This window comes from Struthio camelus, chromosome 10 (assembly GCF_040807025.1).
Source record: "Struthio camelus isolate bStrCam1 chromosome 10, bStrCam1.hap1, whole genome shotgun sequence".
Classification (NCBI taxonomy): domain Eukaryota; kingdom Metazoa; phylum Chordata; class Aves; order Struthioniformes; family Struthionidae; genus Struthio; species Struthio camelus.
Genome location: NC_090951.1, coordinates 17,368,416 through 17,385,751, shown reverse-complemented (window position 1 = coordinate 17,385,751; position 17,336 = coordinate 17,368,416). Strand labels below are relative to the sequence as shown.

The following is a 17,336-nucleotide window of genomic DNA, read 5'->3' as shown; positions in this document are numbered from 1 at the left end:
GATTTGTGACAAGAATGCATACCCAGCAGGATTTATCATAAAACCTGTATTAGACCAGAGACTAGCTTTTTGTCTTTCACTTACATTCTAAGAGGATTCACAATCTCCGTCCGCAATAGCTCTCGAGTCTCACTATAATACTCTACATCATTCTTTTCTTTAGGTCTGAGCAACACTGTGTCTAGAACAGAGCTAAAAGAAAATAGACTGCAAAGAAAAAAAAGGAAAGGAAGGTTATTTTGATTCTGGAAGACAGAGCCATTCAGATGTCTCAGCAGTATAAGACAAACCAACTAAAGCCACAGGAAGAATCAAAGAATTAAACAAGCTTGAGGAGGAGATAATTACAGACAGAGGACAACACAACTGTACGAGATAGCAAAGGTCCACTAACTCAGTATCCTTTCTCCAACAGCAGACGTCCAGGCAAGACTAAGAACAAGCATAAGGTAACTCCCACCAGCGTTCTTTCATCCTTCAACCATTTGCAGGTCAAGGACTCCCTCAGTCAAAAAGCGTATAGATACATAAGGCCAATACAGTTTGGACACTGGGAAGATTGATTAGCACTTCATGTTAAGCAGCATGTATCACACAACTCATTGAAAAAGCATAGTTATGTACCAAAGGTTACAATGCTTGACTTCTTAAGATGCACAGTAGTAATAAAGACAGTCATTACAACTAAAGATTGTGTGTTCTGCATTTCAGGCATACCTCCCACTCACCCACACCTTAGGATGCTACTATATAAATAATGAACTTACCAGAATAAGGTGGAGTCTAAGTAACAGGAGTTGTAATGACCCTGGATACCCTTCTTCTTCCCAATCATTGTCTCTAAACCTTCTTTTTCCATTTTGGGAGGAGTGTTTTCTTCTACCACTTCGCTTAAGTATCCTCCAAAGGCTGAAAATTTTTTTTTTTCAAAAAACACTTTAAAGCCTCAAACTTTATCCTTCTTAAGATTTTCCTATTAGTGTTTTATGGCTAAGTGTTGTCTTAATGTAAGCATTCCTTTTTTGGACTAGAATAGCATTTATTGAAACTGAGACTCACTCTCTTCTAAAAAAGAAAAAACAAAGAACAGGGCCTTAAATTTCACTGACAAGGCACATTAGAGTACTTTTGAAAATCTGCAGCACTGAAATAAGTTTTATCTAGCAGGAATAAAGTTCTCCTCCCATTTTAAATGCTCTGTTTACGGCACCTTACAAGTATACAGAAACTTCTTTCTTTGCTGTTGCAAAGCAGTATAACAAGATCTCCAAACACTAAAACATTTCAAGTTAGAAACAATTCAAGTTTTCCATCACTAACCTCTACCACAAATATATGCTTTTCTATTTAATATTTAGGAAGAAGATCACCTGACATTATAGAAATAACTATATAAAATAACAGTATAAAAAAATAACTGCCTTCATCTCAGAAATTGCACTCATATAAGGCTGGAGTCGCAAACAAGCATTTTTGGCACAATTGCTTTACCCTTCTAAAGTAAAAGATGCAGAGCAAAAGAAACCCTTTAATTTTATGAAGTTTAAAACAAGAAAATTTTCATATGCTTAAAGTACAAATAAGTAATTCAGAAGTGTTATGCTCTATACAGACTGATCTCCTTGTTAATCTCATTTAAGCAATACCTGTACAGATTTCCAAGCGTTCAATACCAAGTACATACAGCAGGAATAACTGGAACTAAAACCCATGTCAGTTCCTAGCTGATAAATAAATAAGAACAAACTCAATACCTAGAGAGTTGCAGCGCTCAATCTGGTTGGAAACTGGCTGCAGCGAGGCAAATCTGGAATCTGGCCGGCAGCTTTTGAGTTTAACAAAAAGAGCTTTCTTTGGAGCACAAGTGAAGTATCGAGTTCCTTTAAATGTTCCATCTGTACAACCTGCACATTCATCTTCCTGAAAATGAAAGTGAGAATTCATTATTTTTTCTTCTTTCTAGAATTCTGTAATGGGATGTTTGATAAAGCAGCTACCCATAAGTCACCCCTCAGCTATTCTGAAGTTTGATATACAGTGTTCCTGCAAATTACTATACAAGGCTTCAGCTGAGGTGTTCTTTAACTTGATTTATTGAGAAGAAAACGTGTCTCAATCTTCTCAATAATTTTTCCCTCCAAACAAAAATAAAAAACATTTAAATTTTTGCATAAGAAGAAACTTATAGGGGGTGGGATAGGAGAGTAAGAATTAAACCTCATCAATTTTAAGAATCTAACTAAGCCAGCAAGTTTCTCTAGATTCCCTCTATAGTAAGAGAATATGCACAACTGGACATCTTTTAGGACTCAATTAAAATCATTAAGCTTTGGGCAGAGTGAGTATTTCCAGCATACAAAACACACACCAAGGAAAGACAACACAACTTAAGCCTGAAAAAAACGATTATTTACGTATCTCTGACAGCATCATTTAAGGTATATTATCTGCTTAATAACAGTTATGAGATTTTCAAACAAATGTCAAATTTGGGCCTTGAACCTGCCTACATTACATATACCATCCATAAATACAATCTCAGAACGTCAGTGTCAAACCATAGCTTTATCTTCACCTAAAAAACCACATGAGTATCAGGATTCTTTGTAGCAACTGAAATCCCAGTCATATCTCACCTACTTTGCTAAAGATGTTTGTTGTTTTACGTACAATGCTACGCTGCTTCATCTGAAATTTTACTGAAAGTTATCCCAAAATAAAAAGAATTCTATACCTCTAATTGCATACAAAGGAAACTGATTTAAATGATAGCCATTCACAACTAGGACAGCAGCCACCATAAAGTAAATTTCAGTATATAACAGCAATTCATATTTGTAGCAACTGTGAATTTACAGGTGGCCTGTAGGAACACAAAAACATGTTTTTCAGTACCAAGACGACTACCACTGATTACCAAGATCAGCATTACCATGCTGATAGCATCCATGTTTGCTATGTGCAAAAGCAGGGAGGTGGGAAGATGCCCCACACTCTAATGACACACACTAATGACTCTAATGAGCAGGGGCATTTTATATAGATCCTTTGTAAAAGGAAAGCCATGGATATACTTGAATACTTTTTCCAAACATCTTTATAAGCTGAGCAAAGGACACTTCTTTAAAGCAACTAAAAGTGACTAATTCTACAAATTCGATTACTCTTTTTGACACAAACGCATCTTAGAGTAAGGTCTGATGCAGCCAGAAAAGTTAAGAGCTCATTTAAAGTTTTACCTAGGTTATAAGCAGATCATAGGACGACCTGTTGAGACAAACTCCTCCAGACTTCTGCAGAGTATGCAGATTCCAATTCTCAGCTACAAAACTAACAATACAGGAAATTAACAAACCTATGATTTTTCAGATTATATTTACCAGTTCCAGTCCAGCTAATACTTCGTTTACTCCAGGGGGCTGGCCAATCCAGCGGATTACTCCATAGAAAGGAGGATTTTCTTTAACCTCAGCAAGGGAACCTGCTTCAAGACCATGCGAGTTACTGACAGGACCTGCTGTTGATGGACTCTCCTGGTTAGCTGTAGTATTTACATCACCAATGACGGATTGAACAGATAAAGAGAGAGGACTGTGTCCAATAGTACCATTAGTATTCGAGGTTTTTGTCAAGCTAAAAGGGAGGGAGTGAAATCTGTTTTCTGTAGACACAGAGTTTGTTAAAGGTGGCTGCAGAGGTGGTGAGGAATGCCCAAATCCCGGAGAAGAATCAGTGAGTGATTTTGCAGGGTCTTCAGCAACTGTTAAGAAACAAGCAAGATGTTAACTACTTTTCCCCCCTCTCTTAGCAAAGAGGGGACTTAGCTGTCAAACAATAAACGTATCTGCAACAAGCCAGATCAAACATAATAGCTGTCCTGGCTAGGATCTAGTAAAAGTGGGGAACATAAATGAAGATACTTGTCATGGGGCAACACTGGAGAGACAAATCACCTGGCTGAGGCAACACCACTGTAGCCCTGTTGCTTTCACCACAACCAATGGAAACAAACAGTACAGAGAAAGGAGCACAACTGGACATGGCCAGCATGCTGGGAGACCCTCTAGGTATGAGGTTTCCCTGAGAAATATCTTTGTTCCCTCTAGTGGAACAGGGGAATTCTGACCCTTCCCCCACCACCTTCAAGACAGTTATTTTTCTTTTTTTTTTTTCTTTTTTTTTTCTTTTTTTTTTCTTTTTTTTAAGTCCAGTCAAAATCAGATCTAAGTGAATATGTCAGCACCTCTTGTTGAACAGTTATCCTGAGGAAGCATAATTCTACTATGGTTACTTGGAAAACCAAGAAGCAAGGAGAATAGGTTTTCTGATGCAAGCTGTGAGATGCTAGCCAGAAACTATGGGAAGGTTTAGATCAAAAACAGATTTTTCTTTAACCCCATGGCAGAATTTGTGTTTGAACATAAGCTAATAGCCCTCAAGGATTATTACTGTAATGGACAAAACAAGTGAAGACTCAATGGTCAGTGTGATTTGAGAGAAGACTTGGCTCACAGCTTATACAGAGATGAGTAATTGCTTGCAGACATGATATGAGATCGGAAGAGTGCTTATTCCCCTGGCTGTATCACAGGATACTTTGGTACTAGCACAAGGACTCTGTCAGTGCCCATAGAGAATACAGGATTTAAATAAGTCATGACTAATACAGCACTTGATAAGTGATATCACAACTAGATGTACTAGCGCAAGTGTTTTTTATCTTCTCTCATCTCTCTAGATGGTCTATAATAGACAACTGGTATTTACAGAGCAAAAAGCTTCTATTTTATTGCCTTTTCTCCTCATACTGCTTTATAAATTGAAGTTAGTATCTAAAAATTAAAAAAAAAACAGAAAAAATTCTTCACTTTCACATTCCTTTCTAGAAAGGATACTTTCCTTGTTCATCTTAAAAATAAGTTTATCGTAATAATGTTTAATTGAGTTCCAAGCCTAACTTTTTTTTTTTTTTTTTTTTTTTTTTTTTAAGACAATCAAGATCAATTTTACCCCCCCCCTTTTTTTTTTTTTCAGCTCCTGGAAATCAGGGGCTACTACCACTATGTTTCCATGTTTCCATAGTGGATTAATATTATTACAGTTTAGTATTTACTCTGTTGAGTCACTGAGCCAATAAGTCACACTTTGGAAATGCTAACTAGCAGAAAGAAATAGTGCATTGGAACTGGAAGCAAATCAAAGTTTACTGATGCTTTGGGTACATGTTCCTGTGCTTGCACATAAGAATTCAGTTTTCCAAAGTTATTTTGCAGAAATTACTTTTTAAAAAAGTGCTACTTAAAAAAATTCAGCATATGCATGTATGATTAGTCATATTTTTCTTCCCTCTGGACTGATCAGCTGGCATAGCAGAATACTACAGTTCCCCTAGATCTGCAACATTAACTACAAGACAGTCAAAATAAAAACACTCTTTACACTTAGAAGGAAGACTTATACTCCTTGTGGCTTAGTAGTGTGCTTTAGCTTTTATTTTGCCTGCAAGACATACATCCCCACAGAGCTATGCATGTTTCCAGGAATGTAATCTACTACATGCAGGATAAAACCAACAGGTCTGTCAATTAAGACAAAGAGTATGTTTTCATGGGGTTCCTTGGTATAGTATGTCTTCTGCTAAGAAGCTACATTCCAACTGGTTTTAATTTAAATTTGTTTGTTTTATTTAAACAATGTAAATACTGACAATATCTTTTGAAATAAAGTGCATGCTTACATAAAAGACTATCATCTCTTATTACCTTCATCAATATACCATGGGGGTTTTGTTTTTATTTGAGGTTGAGAATCAACTGAGGAGCCATTTAACGTGTAGAAGACTTCAGATCTGTTTCTACTCCCAGGTTCAGAGGTAGATCCTAGAAAATAAGGCATGTTTTACTGAAGATATACACCTCCATTTATAAAAGGCTAACTCAGGTCATATTTCAGAGTATAAATTTGTTAATGTACTTTGACTCAGACAGAACTGCCTTTCCACAAAATAGCAAGCCTTGCAAAGATAACACAGTTCTAAGCTTGCAACACTTTAGCAGTTTACCCTAAAACTAGTTAATTCTCCAATCTAACATTTCAAATCAGGAATCTGACGAACAATGCAGAAAATACCCTTTCAGCATTAAATTCTTCTTTATTAGTATAAATTATGGGCTTAAAGCAGTCTGAAATGGTTGACAGTAAAGATCTTTTTAACTTTGCTTTTAAGACAAAGCGTTTTGGAGTAATCAAACTACAGATCCAAGCTACAACTTGTGCCAACATGTAACCACAGCTACTTCAGCAAAGACCACCTCTGTCAGCACTCAATACCAGAATGGAACAAAGGCTTACAGAATATTACTGCCCTTAGTATTCTATAACCTAAAATAGCCACTAGTATATGGATTTTTTATTTTTTAATATTATTTCCCTTCCAGCATGCTCCTCCCACCCTTCAGAGCTAGCCAAAACCAGAGTCATCAGAAGTTTCTATTCTGGGAAATAGAATTTTGATTTTGAATTGGAGCAAGATTAATAATTTCACTATTAAGTATATCTGCTCCAAGGCTAAAACACTTGGAAGTTCCTAGTGTTGCAGAGGAAAGACCAACACTCTACCCTATGCTTTCAGAAGTGCAGAATGCAGCCCTGAACTGGATATACTAGACAATCAGATAACATGTCCTTGAATTTTTGCTAAACTTCAAATTGGTTTTCATGAACATGAAGATATTTTGAGTAGTCTTGACCTCTACCTGTACTTCAAGAGAAAAACTGCCTAGCAGGTTCATTATGAAAAAAAGGAAGTGCTTGCTAATATGCTGCGCTTTCACTACCTCAGAGAGAAATTTAACTTGATATACTACAGAAGGAATAAGTAAAGTGATAGCAAATACAAGCCCATGTTTTTCTTCAAACAAATATCTGTAATCTTACATGTCTAAAGAAAATTACTTATCATACATACCTGTAGCTTTTGGCTTACTATGATTGAACAAGCTTTTGTCACCACCACCTCTTGAGGTATAGGCAAGCTTGGGAGGTCTCCTGTCCTGCGACACTGTTTCTAGGACATGGCATATGAATAGGGTATTAGTTTTTCTTTTCTCTGCTTTACTATGCCAGATAAATTTTTCTTGAAATTTAACTGGATCTGGTATGGCAAGTTTCAAAAGTGGGTAGGGTAAAACCCTATCTGGTACATAACCAACAACATTGTCTGACTGCATGTAGGAATTGTTTCTATCGTATCAGAAACTACTTGACTTTGAAGTCTACCTATATTTCTTGAAATGAACAAACTAAATAGAATGACTGCAGGTTCTCTAATGTGTATTACTGGACACAAATGCATAAAGTTCTGAAAACTTCCCCCCCCGCCCGCCGCCAACCAACACAATTATAGCAAATGCTCTTTTCCCCAGTAATGAGGGAGCTCCACAAATTCTCCAGAGAAAAGAGAACCCGAAAACATGCATCTCCACTAAAACAAACAAATGAGAGAGATACAAAATGGCAATTATAGAAGCACTGAGCACATGTAACATTTCACACTGCATCCTTCTCAGTATGAATACATTCAGAAACTAAAATTAGCCAAATTGAAGAGAGACAGGGCAACGGCTCCAGATTACACACGCTAGCTGCACTCGGCATTAGCCCATGATTCCAGATAGAGCCCAGACAAAAATGTTTACATGAATTCTTTTTCTTCCAAAAGGAATCACAGAATTACATATTTTATAGACACCTAAAAGACTTTGGGCCAAATAACCTAAATAAACCTTACAGCTGTGCCCTTCTTGAAGCACCCTCATGTCATAGAGAAAGAAGAACTGTAGTGGTTACAAGCTAACACGACTCAGTGAATATTTCTGAATAGAGAATTTGTGCAGTCTTGTTATGGATTTGTCAGACTCAGCTTTCAAGTGTTTACTCTTTCAAATGTGTAGCATCACTAAGCCGCATAGAATGCATAAATAATATCAAAATGTTTACATCTCAAACACAGAAAAGACAGCTTTCTGATCCAAGATATTGTAAATTCCTTGAATAAATGGAACAACATTCAAGAGTAAGATTGCTGCTGCAGACACTTACGTATTCAAGCATACTGGTATTCTGAATACTATATGATATGCCATTAATACTGTTCTACATTAAATCCTCTCCCTTAGTAAGACTGTGACTAAGGGAAAGAGAAAACCAAAGAAATATCAAAAACAGAAGGTGAAATTGATTCAAGGCAGTTTAAGACATCATATTCCTACAGTACTCTTTTAAACATGCAACTATGCCTAGGTCGAGACATTCATTATCAAAGCGTGCTTTCTGATCAAAAAAGTAGAGAATACCTGGTATAACATCATTAATATGCAAAAGTAGTGTACTTTCAACACTCGCAAAACTGCACAGCTGTATTCCGTTATATCTTCCATCCCAGTTTCCAATAGGATTATCCTAAAATTAAATAAAAGAAATCTTACATGTTTCCCAAGAAAAGATTCGTCTCTTACAGAATACAAATATACGACTTCAGGAACATGTTTGACTATTTATGGTAAGAAATAGGAAATGAAAAGTTTAACAGTAACTACTTTTTCCTGTAAAAAATTCTGTATTTACAACAAACATTATAATCCTTTAAAAAACTGCAAATATACAAGCTTTCCTACTTTAACAAGCATTCCTCTACTAAAAATGTATCAAACGTGCATACGAATGAACAGCTCCAGTCTGTTATTATCTAACAGCTACAAACAATCAAGAAAATGAAAGCATCTAATCTACCAAAAAAAAAAAAAAACACACAAAACAAAAAACCAACCCACACACCTTTAACTACCAAGAGTTTGGAAGCAGTTCATTTTAAAATTTCCCAGGCTGCTAGAAATAATTTTAAATAACAAGTAAATTTCACATTTTCTAGAAAGATCAAATGTTGTTCTTAAAAACTCAGTGTCTTTACTATAGAACAAAGTCATATGAACCAACAAATACATGAAGAAAAAAGCTAAAAAGCAAACACTAACAAAGAAAAAGGATTCCAGCCTTAAAAAAAAAAAAAAAAAAAAGACAAAGCCAGTCTCACAAGACAAACATTCAACTCTATTACTTGAAGACAGATATCTAACATTGCAAGTAGCTCAGTGGAGGCTCCTCAGAGTAACCACAGTATTTCTCCTAGGCTGTTCAGCATCAAATAGGATACTATTTGCCTGAGGTCAAAAACAATTACCACAGGACATTTCTGAACACAAGTGTTTATTTCCCATTTTTATGTCAGCCTCCACTGAAATAGCTTGTGAATAATGTCTCTTCTTCTATATTGCATGTAATATACTAGCTAACACACATGCAAAAAAATTATTAAAGTCAGATTATTTTCTTACCATGTCCACTCCAACAACGTATCCTAAACTTTCGTTTCCTGGTAAGACATCACAGAATATAACTGTCCCATACTCTATACTCTCTCCTATCTTCAGAGAAACTCTGGAGTTGATCTCCAGAGGAGGAAGTTCTACCTGCATTGTGTCAACTGGAGCTGCATAATCACTTTCCAGTTCATTGTCATCGTCTTCCACCAGCTCCAGTTTGTCCAAAGCAACAAAAACCCCACAATCTTCATCACATCTGAAAAGCTGCTTGCCTTGGTACTGTCCATCAGTAAAGCCTTGGCCACGACCTTCTTCCTAAGTGTCAGAGGGAGAAGAAAAAATCCCAAACAGTGTATTTTGGGTAAAAGCAGGCTAGTATAAAGAACAGTAGAAAAATACTTTGCTTTGGAGAAGCCACTGTAAGAATTTGCCTGACTAACTATCATCAGAGAATAAGTCAGAATTTGTGACAAAAAACACATACTGTCCGTCTTAACGAACAAATGGTAAGAAGCCACTAGGATCAGAGAGCAGCTACAGGCAGAAGGCTTTTCTCACCCCTACTTGGAGAAGCATGCTTTCTTCAGCTGCAAGTCTTGGCTTCCATCATCAGTTATTGCCAGATCAAGGCAAGACTACGTCATACTATACACGAATGCTAAGCATTCAAAAATTCCATTTAGATAGTAAATAAAGGGAACAGATTTTCAGAAGTGCTCAGGTCTGATATTCCCCAAGGCTCTTAGTGTGAGAATCTGCAAAAAGTTTAAAGAGGACTTTGAAAAATACACTCGTAACGCAAGAGTGGCACTCTCCTGAATCTAACCCTTCAAAACTTAGGCTTTACAGACCAGACACTAAACTTCACAGAAATACCTCACTGGGAACACATGACAGCCCCATTGTCTAATTTTAACTAATTGCCTTTTGACCTCCAGGGCCCCCTACAAAAAAACAGCAACCCTAAAATCTAAACGTACATTTATGGATAGTATCCTGTACATGCTTGCTGCCACATGTGGGGAAAACCAAAATACTCAACCCCTTCACATAAGGGATCTGAGAGTCAGGTATTTGCCATGCGCAAAGGGATTAACAGAGACTATTAGTGAAAAGAATAAAGGTGACACAGTTTTAAGGTGTGCCAATGCTTCTATAACTTATTACGACTACCTCTTTAAATAAAACTATTTTAGTTTATCTTATAAAATGAATATAGCATGTTCCTCACAAGCAAGAAACTTACCAGCAGTTCTACTCCAAAGTATATCCCTGTTAGAGACCTTTCTTGCAACAGGGGTCCCCTGAAGCGAACAACTCCAGGAAATTTGTCATCTCCTGATCTCAGCTGTACTCTAACAGTTGAGCCAATATCTATCTGGACACCTTTAGTTAACCTGCTTTTGCTTTTAAACAGGCTGTATCTTTCCTCACAGTTAGTAATGGCCAAAAGCAACTCAGCTAATTTTTCATTTATTTCTATAACATCCTTCTCATCCACAAACAGGATTGCATGAGGTTGTTCCAGAATCTTTAATCCAATCTGTAATTTCTTGCCTTTACAAGGAATATTTCTGGAGTGCCCAACAGAAGAACGGTCTTGAAAGAACTGCCCTATGCTACCTTTGGGCACTTTCAAGAGCTTCTGAGTCTGCTTGTCTATGACACTGCATTCTTGGAGAAGCAAGTAAAAGATACGTTCTTCCCAATAGGATGAACTTGCTTTTTCTTGACTCCATAGGCCCGAATTCATTGTGATTAAAACTTCAAAAGTTGTGTAGATGCTCCCAAGAAGAAGGAAAATAAAGCAGCTGTTGATCTACTTGCAATGAATTTTAACAAAATTCTACTGGAAGGTCCAGTCTTTGTTTAATGGTTCAGTATTCATTTTGAAAAGAATCAAATCCAGAGCAGAAAGCCTAGGATAAACAAAAATAAAGTTAATATTAAGTTGGGGAACTACAGTTAGTGTTAAGTAAAATAACAGAAAATCATTTAAATCTGATCAGCATCACTCCTCATATGCAATAAAAATACTTCATTGAGATCTGAGACAGTGAATACAGTCTCACAACAGCTAGAGTTCTGTGGATCATGCACATACCCATTCCTACTTATTATTGCTGTTTTTTTAATTTTCCATTTCTAATTCCTTGAAGCAAGGGGCTATGGAAAAACTGTAATGAACTCTAATGAAGTAGAGCAACCATATATAAGTGAAAAGGAAAGAAATCCTAGTTTCAGAGGAACCAGGAAAAAGAGTCTCCTTAAGTTTACAAATAATATTTTATGGAATCTTCCCGCTATGAAGATCTTTTCCCATGCTTAATGACTGTCAATTTTTGCCAAAGATGCATTGTATCTGCCATCCTAAACACAGCATTTTAGTGTACTGAAGTAGAAAACTGTGTCAACGTAACAGAGGATCAAAAATGGAAAGCCAGGAATTTGATATAGCTGTTTCTTTAAATAATAGAAATGGGTTATTCCAGTAAGCAATAAACAAAGTATATGCATAAAAAAAAGCATCTGCACTGCAGCATCCAATTCTGAAAACAAGTGCAGAAGCTTTCCTTTTTACCATTTTAGAATGACAATCCACTTCAACAAAGTAGGAAATAAATCAACTTCAGATATATAAATCCTCTGGAAGAAATCATCTTAGTAAGCTATCATCCTAAGAATTACAGGTCACAGTGAATAAACTAAACAAGAACAATCTGGAAATATTTCATTGCACATGGTAACAGATATGCAAAAGCGGGGGGGGGGGGAACCTTACGGTTTACAGTATGCTGGTTATGTGAAGAAAATTCTGCAGTACTTTAACAGGGATTGTTCATTTTTCCTTAGAGAAGATGGGAAAGGATATCACACGAACTAAGAACATATTATCAGCTAAAGTGTCCTGTTACTAATTTATATTCAGTTAAAGGAAGAGAATTGCAGTGATTATTGGCAGATTTATCTTCAGTACATAAAAGCAAATACTCTTTGTCCTTGTGCCTCTTCTCATTACCCTCTTCCCCCACATCTTTTCTTTGACAGCATTCAGTCAAATGCTGCAAATCTTCTACTAGCTTTCCTACTCAGTTTGATCCAATCCAGAAGCTATTGGGAAGCAAAGGAAGACAGTCATATTGTAATTGCTTCCATCTCCCATTTAAAAGAGTATTTAACAAAATTCTTTCCCCCAAAAAAGTAGTAACAGCCTCAGAGGATTTGAAATTTAAGAAAAGTTACATCTTTCAAGCATTACGAATTCAAATATTTCTATGCTGAACTGCTAAGTCTCCTACTGCCACTCTTGTACGATACAGCCATTCGGGTCCTGAATATGCATGAGTTTCATCTTCACAGATGTTACACATGGGTGTTGGTGTCATCACGCTGACGCTGCAACAACTTGTAGAATCAATGTGTTTTAAAGCATTTGCATTTTCAAAATAATTCACATCTGAGGCACAGCATCTGGACAGTTTCAGATCTCATTAAGATATCTAGTAAACAGATTGTGAAACTGTTTTCAAGTTTTAAAATATTTATCTTCCTCAGTTTTATTTTAGAGACACATAATCATCAAGAAAGATAAAGTCCATACAACAAACATCAGTATTAGTTTGAAATAATATTTTATACTCGAGTTGAGAAGATCAACAACAGACCTATTTACTTTTTCCCTGTAAAGAGAATACGTTTAAGAGACCATAAGCTTTCATACATCTACTCAGACATTAAGAATCATTGGGGAGGGTGCAACAGGGGGTAAGATAGGGTCCTGTTCTTCACAGTTGCCTTTTATGTTCTCACCTTTCAAGGGCTGATGCACTTAACTTCCCTTTTTGCAAGCCATTCCACAAAGTTAATCAACTCCCAACACACTGCAAACTCAAATACCTCTGACATTACAGGGGTCACAGCCTCATCTAGTTCACTTGTGGAAACAAGTAATTTACATCTGAGTATGTATGGAAGCGGGATATTAATAGGAAAGTCTGTTCAAGAGCTTAAACAAAAATAAAGATGAATGCATCAAGTGAAGTCTTCTTTGCAGCTATTAAAAAAAAAAATTATAGTCTACTTGCTGGTCCACTGCTACAATGTTATATAATCTTAATGTGCTTAGTAGCAATAAATTCAATGGGAAAATGTTAACAGCTGCAATTAGATGATATAATGATAACTTCATAACGTCTGTGGCCAACCTTTCAAAATGCTAGTTATCCACAGGGATGTTAAGTGCTCACTAAACGTAGTACCAGAAGTTTTTCCATTACAACAGCAAGGTTCACTACTGCTATATAAAAAGCCTTCCTTAATGAACTTATTTACCACCAATTTCCACCTCCCAAAGACAAGTATATGTAGGTCTAACTACAAATTTAAATCTTTTTTTTTTTTTTTTTAAATCATGCAAAAAATAAATCACTGTCTTAACAGGAGAAAATCTTCCTGGAAAAGGATGCTAACTTCTATCAATATGTCAGAAGTATATATACACACAAAAAGCTTCACTGATTTGAAGATATTTTTACATTTTTTTTTCAATGGAATTGGTTATACTGTGAGTAAAGTACATTCAGATCACTGAACATACAGTATACGTTTGTCAGACAAAGACCAGAAAACACTATCAGACCCCAGTACGAATTAATTTGGGAACTAGACCAATTACGGTTAGCACCAAGTTATCATTATACTACACTACATAACAGCGACTATCAAGCCTCCTGCGTACCAGGGAGTACATGACCATCACCATGGACCTGTAAGCGTCAGGCTGTTCATTCATGTTCTTCTACTCCACCTACTACCTGAAACATTTTTGTGCCGAAGTGATTTCGGGAAACAACAGGCAAAACAGAACTATGACTGCAACACTGGATATTCTGAAAAGCGTCAGAGGTAGGCCACAATAAGCTGCCTGACTCCAAAACTTCCCTAGCTTCCTTTTTTGCACTGCCTGAGTCACTGCCATTGCTGCCGAGGGTCATCTCACCACGAAGAGGTTTGTTCTGAAACACGAGAACTTGGTTTCTACCCTGCAATAGCCTTGTATGAACCAAGCAGATGTTTGAACCAGCTATTAGGTTTCAATATGAACATGCAATTCTGTAGCCTTGATTCAGAGTATAAAACAAAGAGGCTACAATAACCTGTTCAAATTGTTTCTTATAAACCTTCCTCCTTAAAAGTTTTAAGCAACTGAAGAGCAAAGTAATCTTCTTGAACAGCCCGAAAAAAACATTTTCCAAGAGATGAAGGTAAACCAGCAGTAAGTAAATACTGCTACAACTTAAGAGATACAGAATTACATAATTGCAATACAAGCCAAGAGAGGGGGGAAAAAAAAAGAAATTCTTTAAGAACAGGTTAAAATATTACTTAATATAAATAAACACACATTGGTATCACAATTTCTAAAAGAAAAGTGCAGTTAAAAACTCTAACAATGCCAATGAATTTTGACTCTTACAAGGTTTTATCGTTTTGATATAAATAATCGATTTTAGAGGAGGAATAAAAACAACTATCAATTGCCAAAAGATTACTGCGACATTTACTAGATTTTATCAAGTTCGTGTAATCAGCACTTGTTCTGCCGACAAGCCTCTTCTCAACGCGACACCAAGTCCGCTGCACAAAACAAACTGCACACATTCATACCGTGAAACGAAAACCAAACCGGGTTTAGCTGTGCTCCGTACCCAACAGAAGCGCCTGAAGACAAGACCGACGTACCTGCCGGCGGCCTGACACGGTGAAGCGCGACGCACAGCTCGCCTGCAAGTCACAACGCCCAACGCAAAGCTAAGTTTTCGAAAACGCTGATTTCCCCCCGCCCCCAGTTTTCGGAATCTTCCGCCCTTCTCCAAACGTTCACGAGCCAGAGAGGGAAGCTGCGGGTCACTTTTCAAGCAAGAGCAGCGGGAGTTAACGGGGCACCGCAGGGAATTCACGGCGGGGCCGGAGCAGGAGCCCCCGCCGCCCGGCCCGGCCTGGCCCGCCGCCGGACAGGGCCTCTCCCCTCGCCGCCGCCGCGGGCCCCGGCGGCCGCCTCGCTCCTACCTGACGCCGCAGCCCCGCACTCACCTCCGCATCGCCGGCCCGGCTCCCGGCTCGGCTCGGCCCGGCGGCGGGACTTCCCCGGCCCCGCCTCACACCGCCGCGGCGCCCGGCGCGCCCGCCGCCCGGCCCGCACCCCGCTCCCTCATCGTCGTCACAGCAGCCCGGCGCTCCGGCCTGCGAAACGCACCCTGCTGCCCCGCCGGGCCCGCCCCTTTCGGCCCTCGGGCCCGCCCCACGGCCAATCACAAGGCGGGAACGCCACCGCCTCGCAGCTCTATTGGCGAAGAGCGCCACGGAGTGACGCGAGGATGAGGAGGGGGGGGTTTCCGCTCCATCAAGTTTGCATGAGGCGCAGAGGAGGAGGTGGAAGGGAGGGGCGGTCAGAACGGCGCGGTTGGCCGAGCGCTCCCTCTCGGGAGCGCGGATTGGCTACCCAGAGGGCGAAGGCGGGAGGGGGCGGGACGGCAGGGGCTGCGCGGAGGATGATTGGGCGGCCGGCGTGTGTTGCTGGGCGCCCATTGGCGGCGGGGCAGGCCTCGGCGCGCGGTGGTGGGCGGCCGGGGGGCGCAGGGTGGGTGCGGGGCTCGGCGGCTCCGCCGGCCGTTAACGGTCGCCGGCGGCGAGCGCAGGGCCGGGCCGGGCCGGGCCGGGCCGGTCTGAGTAACTGATCGACGTGTTCTCCGTCCCGCGGCTGGGGTACAAGCCCATCAGTGCTACGTGATGGGGAAAGTATCTGAGGAAGTAGGCGTTAGCTCAGCCAGAATCCATCTCGTTTCTCAGCCTGCGTCTCGCCAGCGCAGCTGAAGACTGAGGGGCCGGACGGATCAGTCCCGCCCGTCCAGCAGGCTTCGGGGGCCTAAATCCCTTTGGCGCTGGGTGACAGGGCCGCCCGTTCGGCAGCCCTGCAAGCACGGCGCCTGCGGAAAGAGAAAAGGTCGACGACACTCCTCTGGGCTTGACCACAGCATAGTTTACCATCAGAAACTTGTCCAAGTTGAAAACTATTAACTGAATTAATTTAATTAACCGCAGTGCTTCCTGGGGAAGATTGTGAGCGTCGTTATTGCAATGTTACACAAAATGCTGTTTCCCCAGTATGTAGCTTTGCCAACCACTTCGCTAAACTCGTGGCATAACTTTAAATGTTGCCTCATGAGTTACTCAGTGGTTGAGTTACCTAGAAAACTGTTAATGAATATTAAACTTGGTCTTACCTCAATATCTAGTTTTGAAGTATTTTTGCTCTCAAGAAGTGTAAGTAGTGTTACTGAAAATTTAATACAAGCCAAATGTAGCTCCTCTTTAACTGACCTACTTTTGAATGTAACTGTCATCTGAATTCTGTGCTATTTTAACTACTTAACATCAGTGTTTTACATGTTCAGTGAGCTCTTCTTAAATAATGAGAGAATGAACTTCAGAATAGAAGAGCTGCTCAACAGGAAGGTTATGTTTAAAGGCTCTACTCACACATGAAGTATGTGCGGATGACAACATTTGTTTTTAAAAAAGAAATGTCTTTTTTTAAATCACATTGTCCTTTAAAGTACTGGTGAAATAGTTTAATAATTAATTTATTTTAAAAACGCTGTTCTGAAATCTCGTACTGCGAGAAATGGGCTTTCTACAAGCAGGTATCTTTGAAAAAAAAGCATACAATCACATGCCTATGGTGGTTATGATAATGTTGCCACACAAGTAAACGCTTTCCTATTTTATTAGCATCCTTAACATTCCTTTGATATCTGTTTTTACATGGTTTAGTTCTACTTTAGCTTAAATAAGGGCTGTTCCAGTTAATGCTACTCCCCATGGGTCTCCAGAATCTAATAGAGACATAGTGAACGAGCGGCTGCGGTGTAGCCCTGCGTGCGGGCAGAGTGCCTG

General features: G+C 39.1%; 1 protein-coding gene across 5 annotated transcripts in view; it reads right to left on the bottom strand.

Moving 5' to 3' along the window:
• CYLD (CYLD lysine 63 deubiquitinase) overlaps positions 1–15,656 on the bottom strand; it is a 32,154-nt gene extending 16,498 nt beyond the window's left edge. Inside the window, exons 1-10 of one of the 5 annotated variants that reach the window (XM_068955690.1) lie at positions 15,545–15,656; positions 10,627–11,299; positions 9,528–9,695; positions 8,355–8,460; positions 6,968–7,066; positions 5,763–5,879; positions 3,381–3,760; positions 1,755–1,920; positions 768–909; positions 85–207 (exon numbers count right to left, since the gene is read on the bottom strand). In XM_068955690.1, the coding sequence (XP_068811791.1) occupies positions 85–207; positions 768–909; positions 1,755–1,920; positions 3,381–3,760; positions 5,763–5,879; positions 6,968–7,066; positions 8,355–8,460; positions 9,528–9,695; positions 10,627–11,133 (1,808 nt within the window). In that variant the 5' untranslated portion in view covers positions 11,134–11,299; positions 15,545–15,656. Of the gene's footprint in view, positions 1–84; positions 208–767; positions 910–1,754; positions 1,921–3,380; positions 3,761–5,762; positions 5,880–6,967; positions 7,067–8,354; positions 8,461–9,392; positions 9,696–10,626; positions 11,300–15,122; positions 15,141–15,473 lie in introns of those variants that run through there. The other 4 variants (XM_068955686.1, XM_068955685.1, XM_068955689.1 and 1 more) reach the window with 4 other exon arrangements.
• Between the last annotated feature and the right edge of the window lie 1,680 nt (positions 15,657–17,336).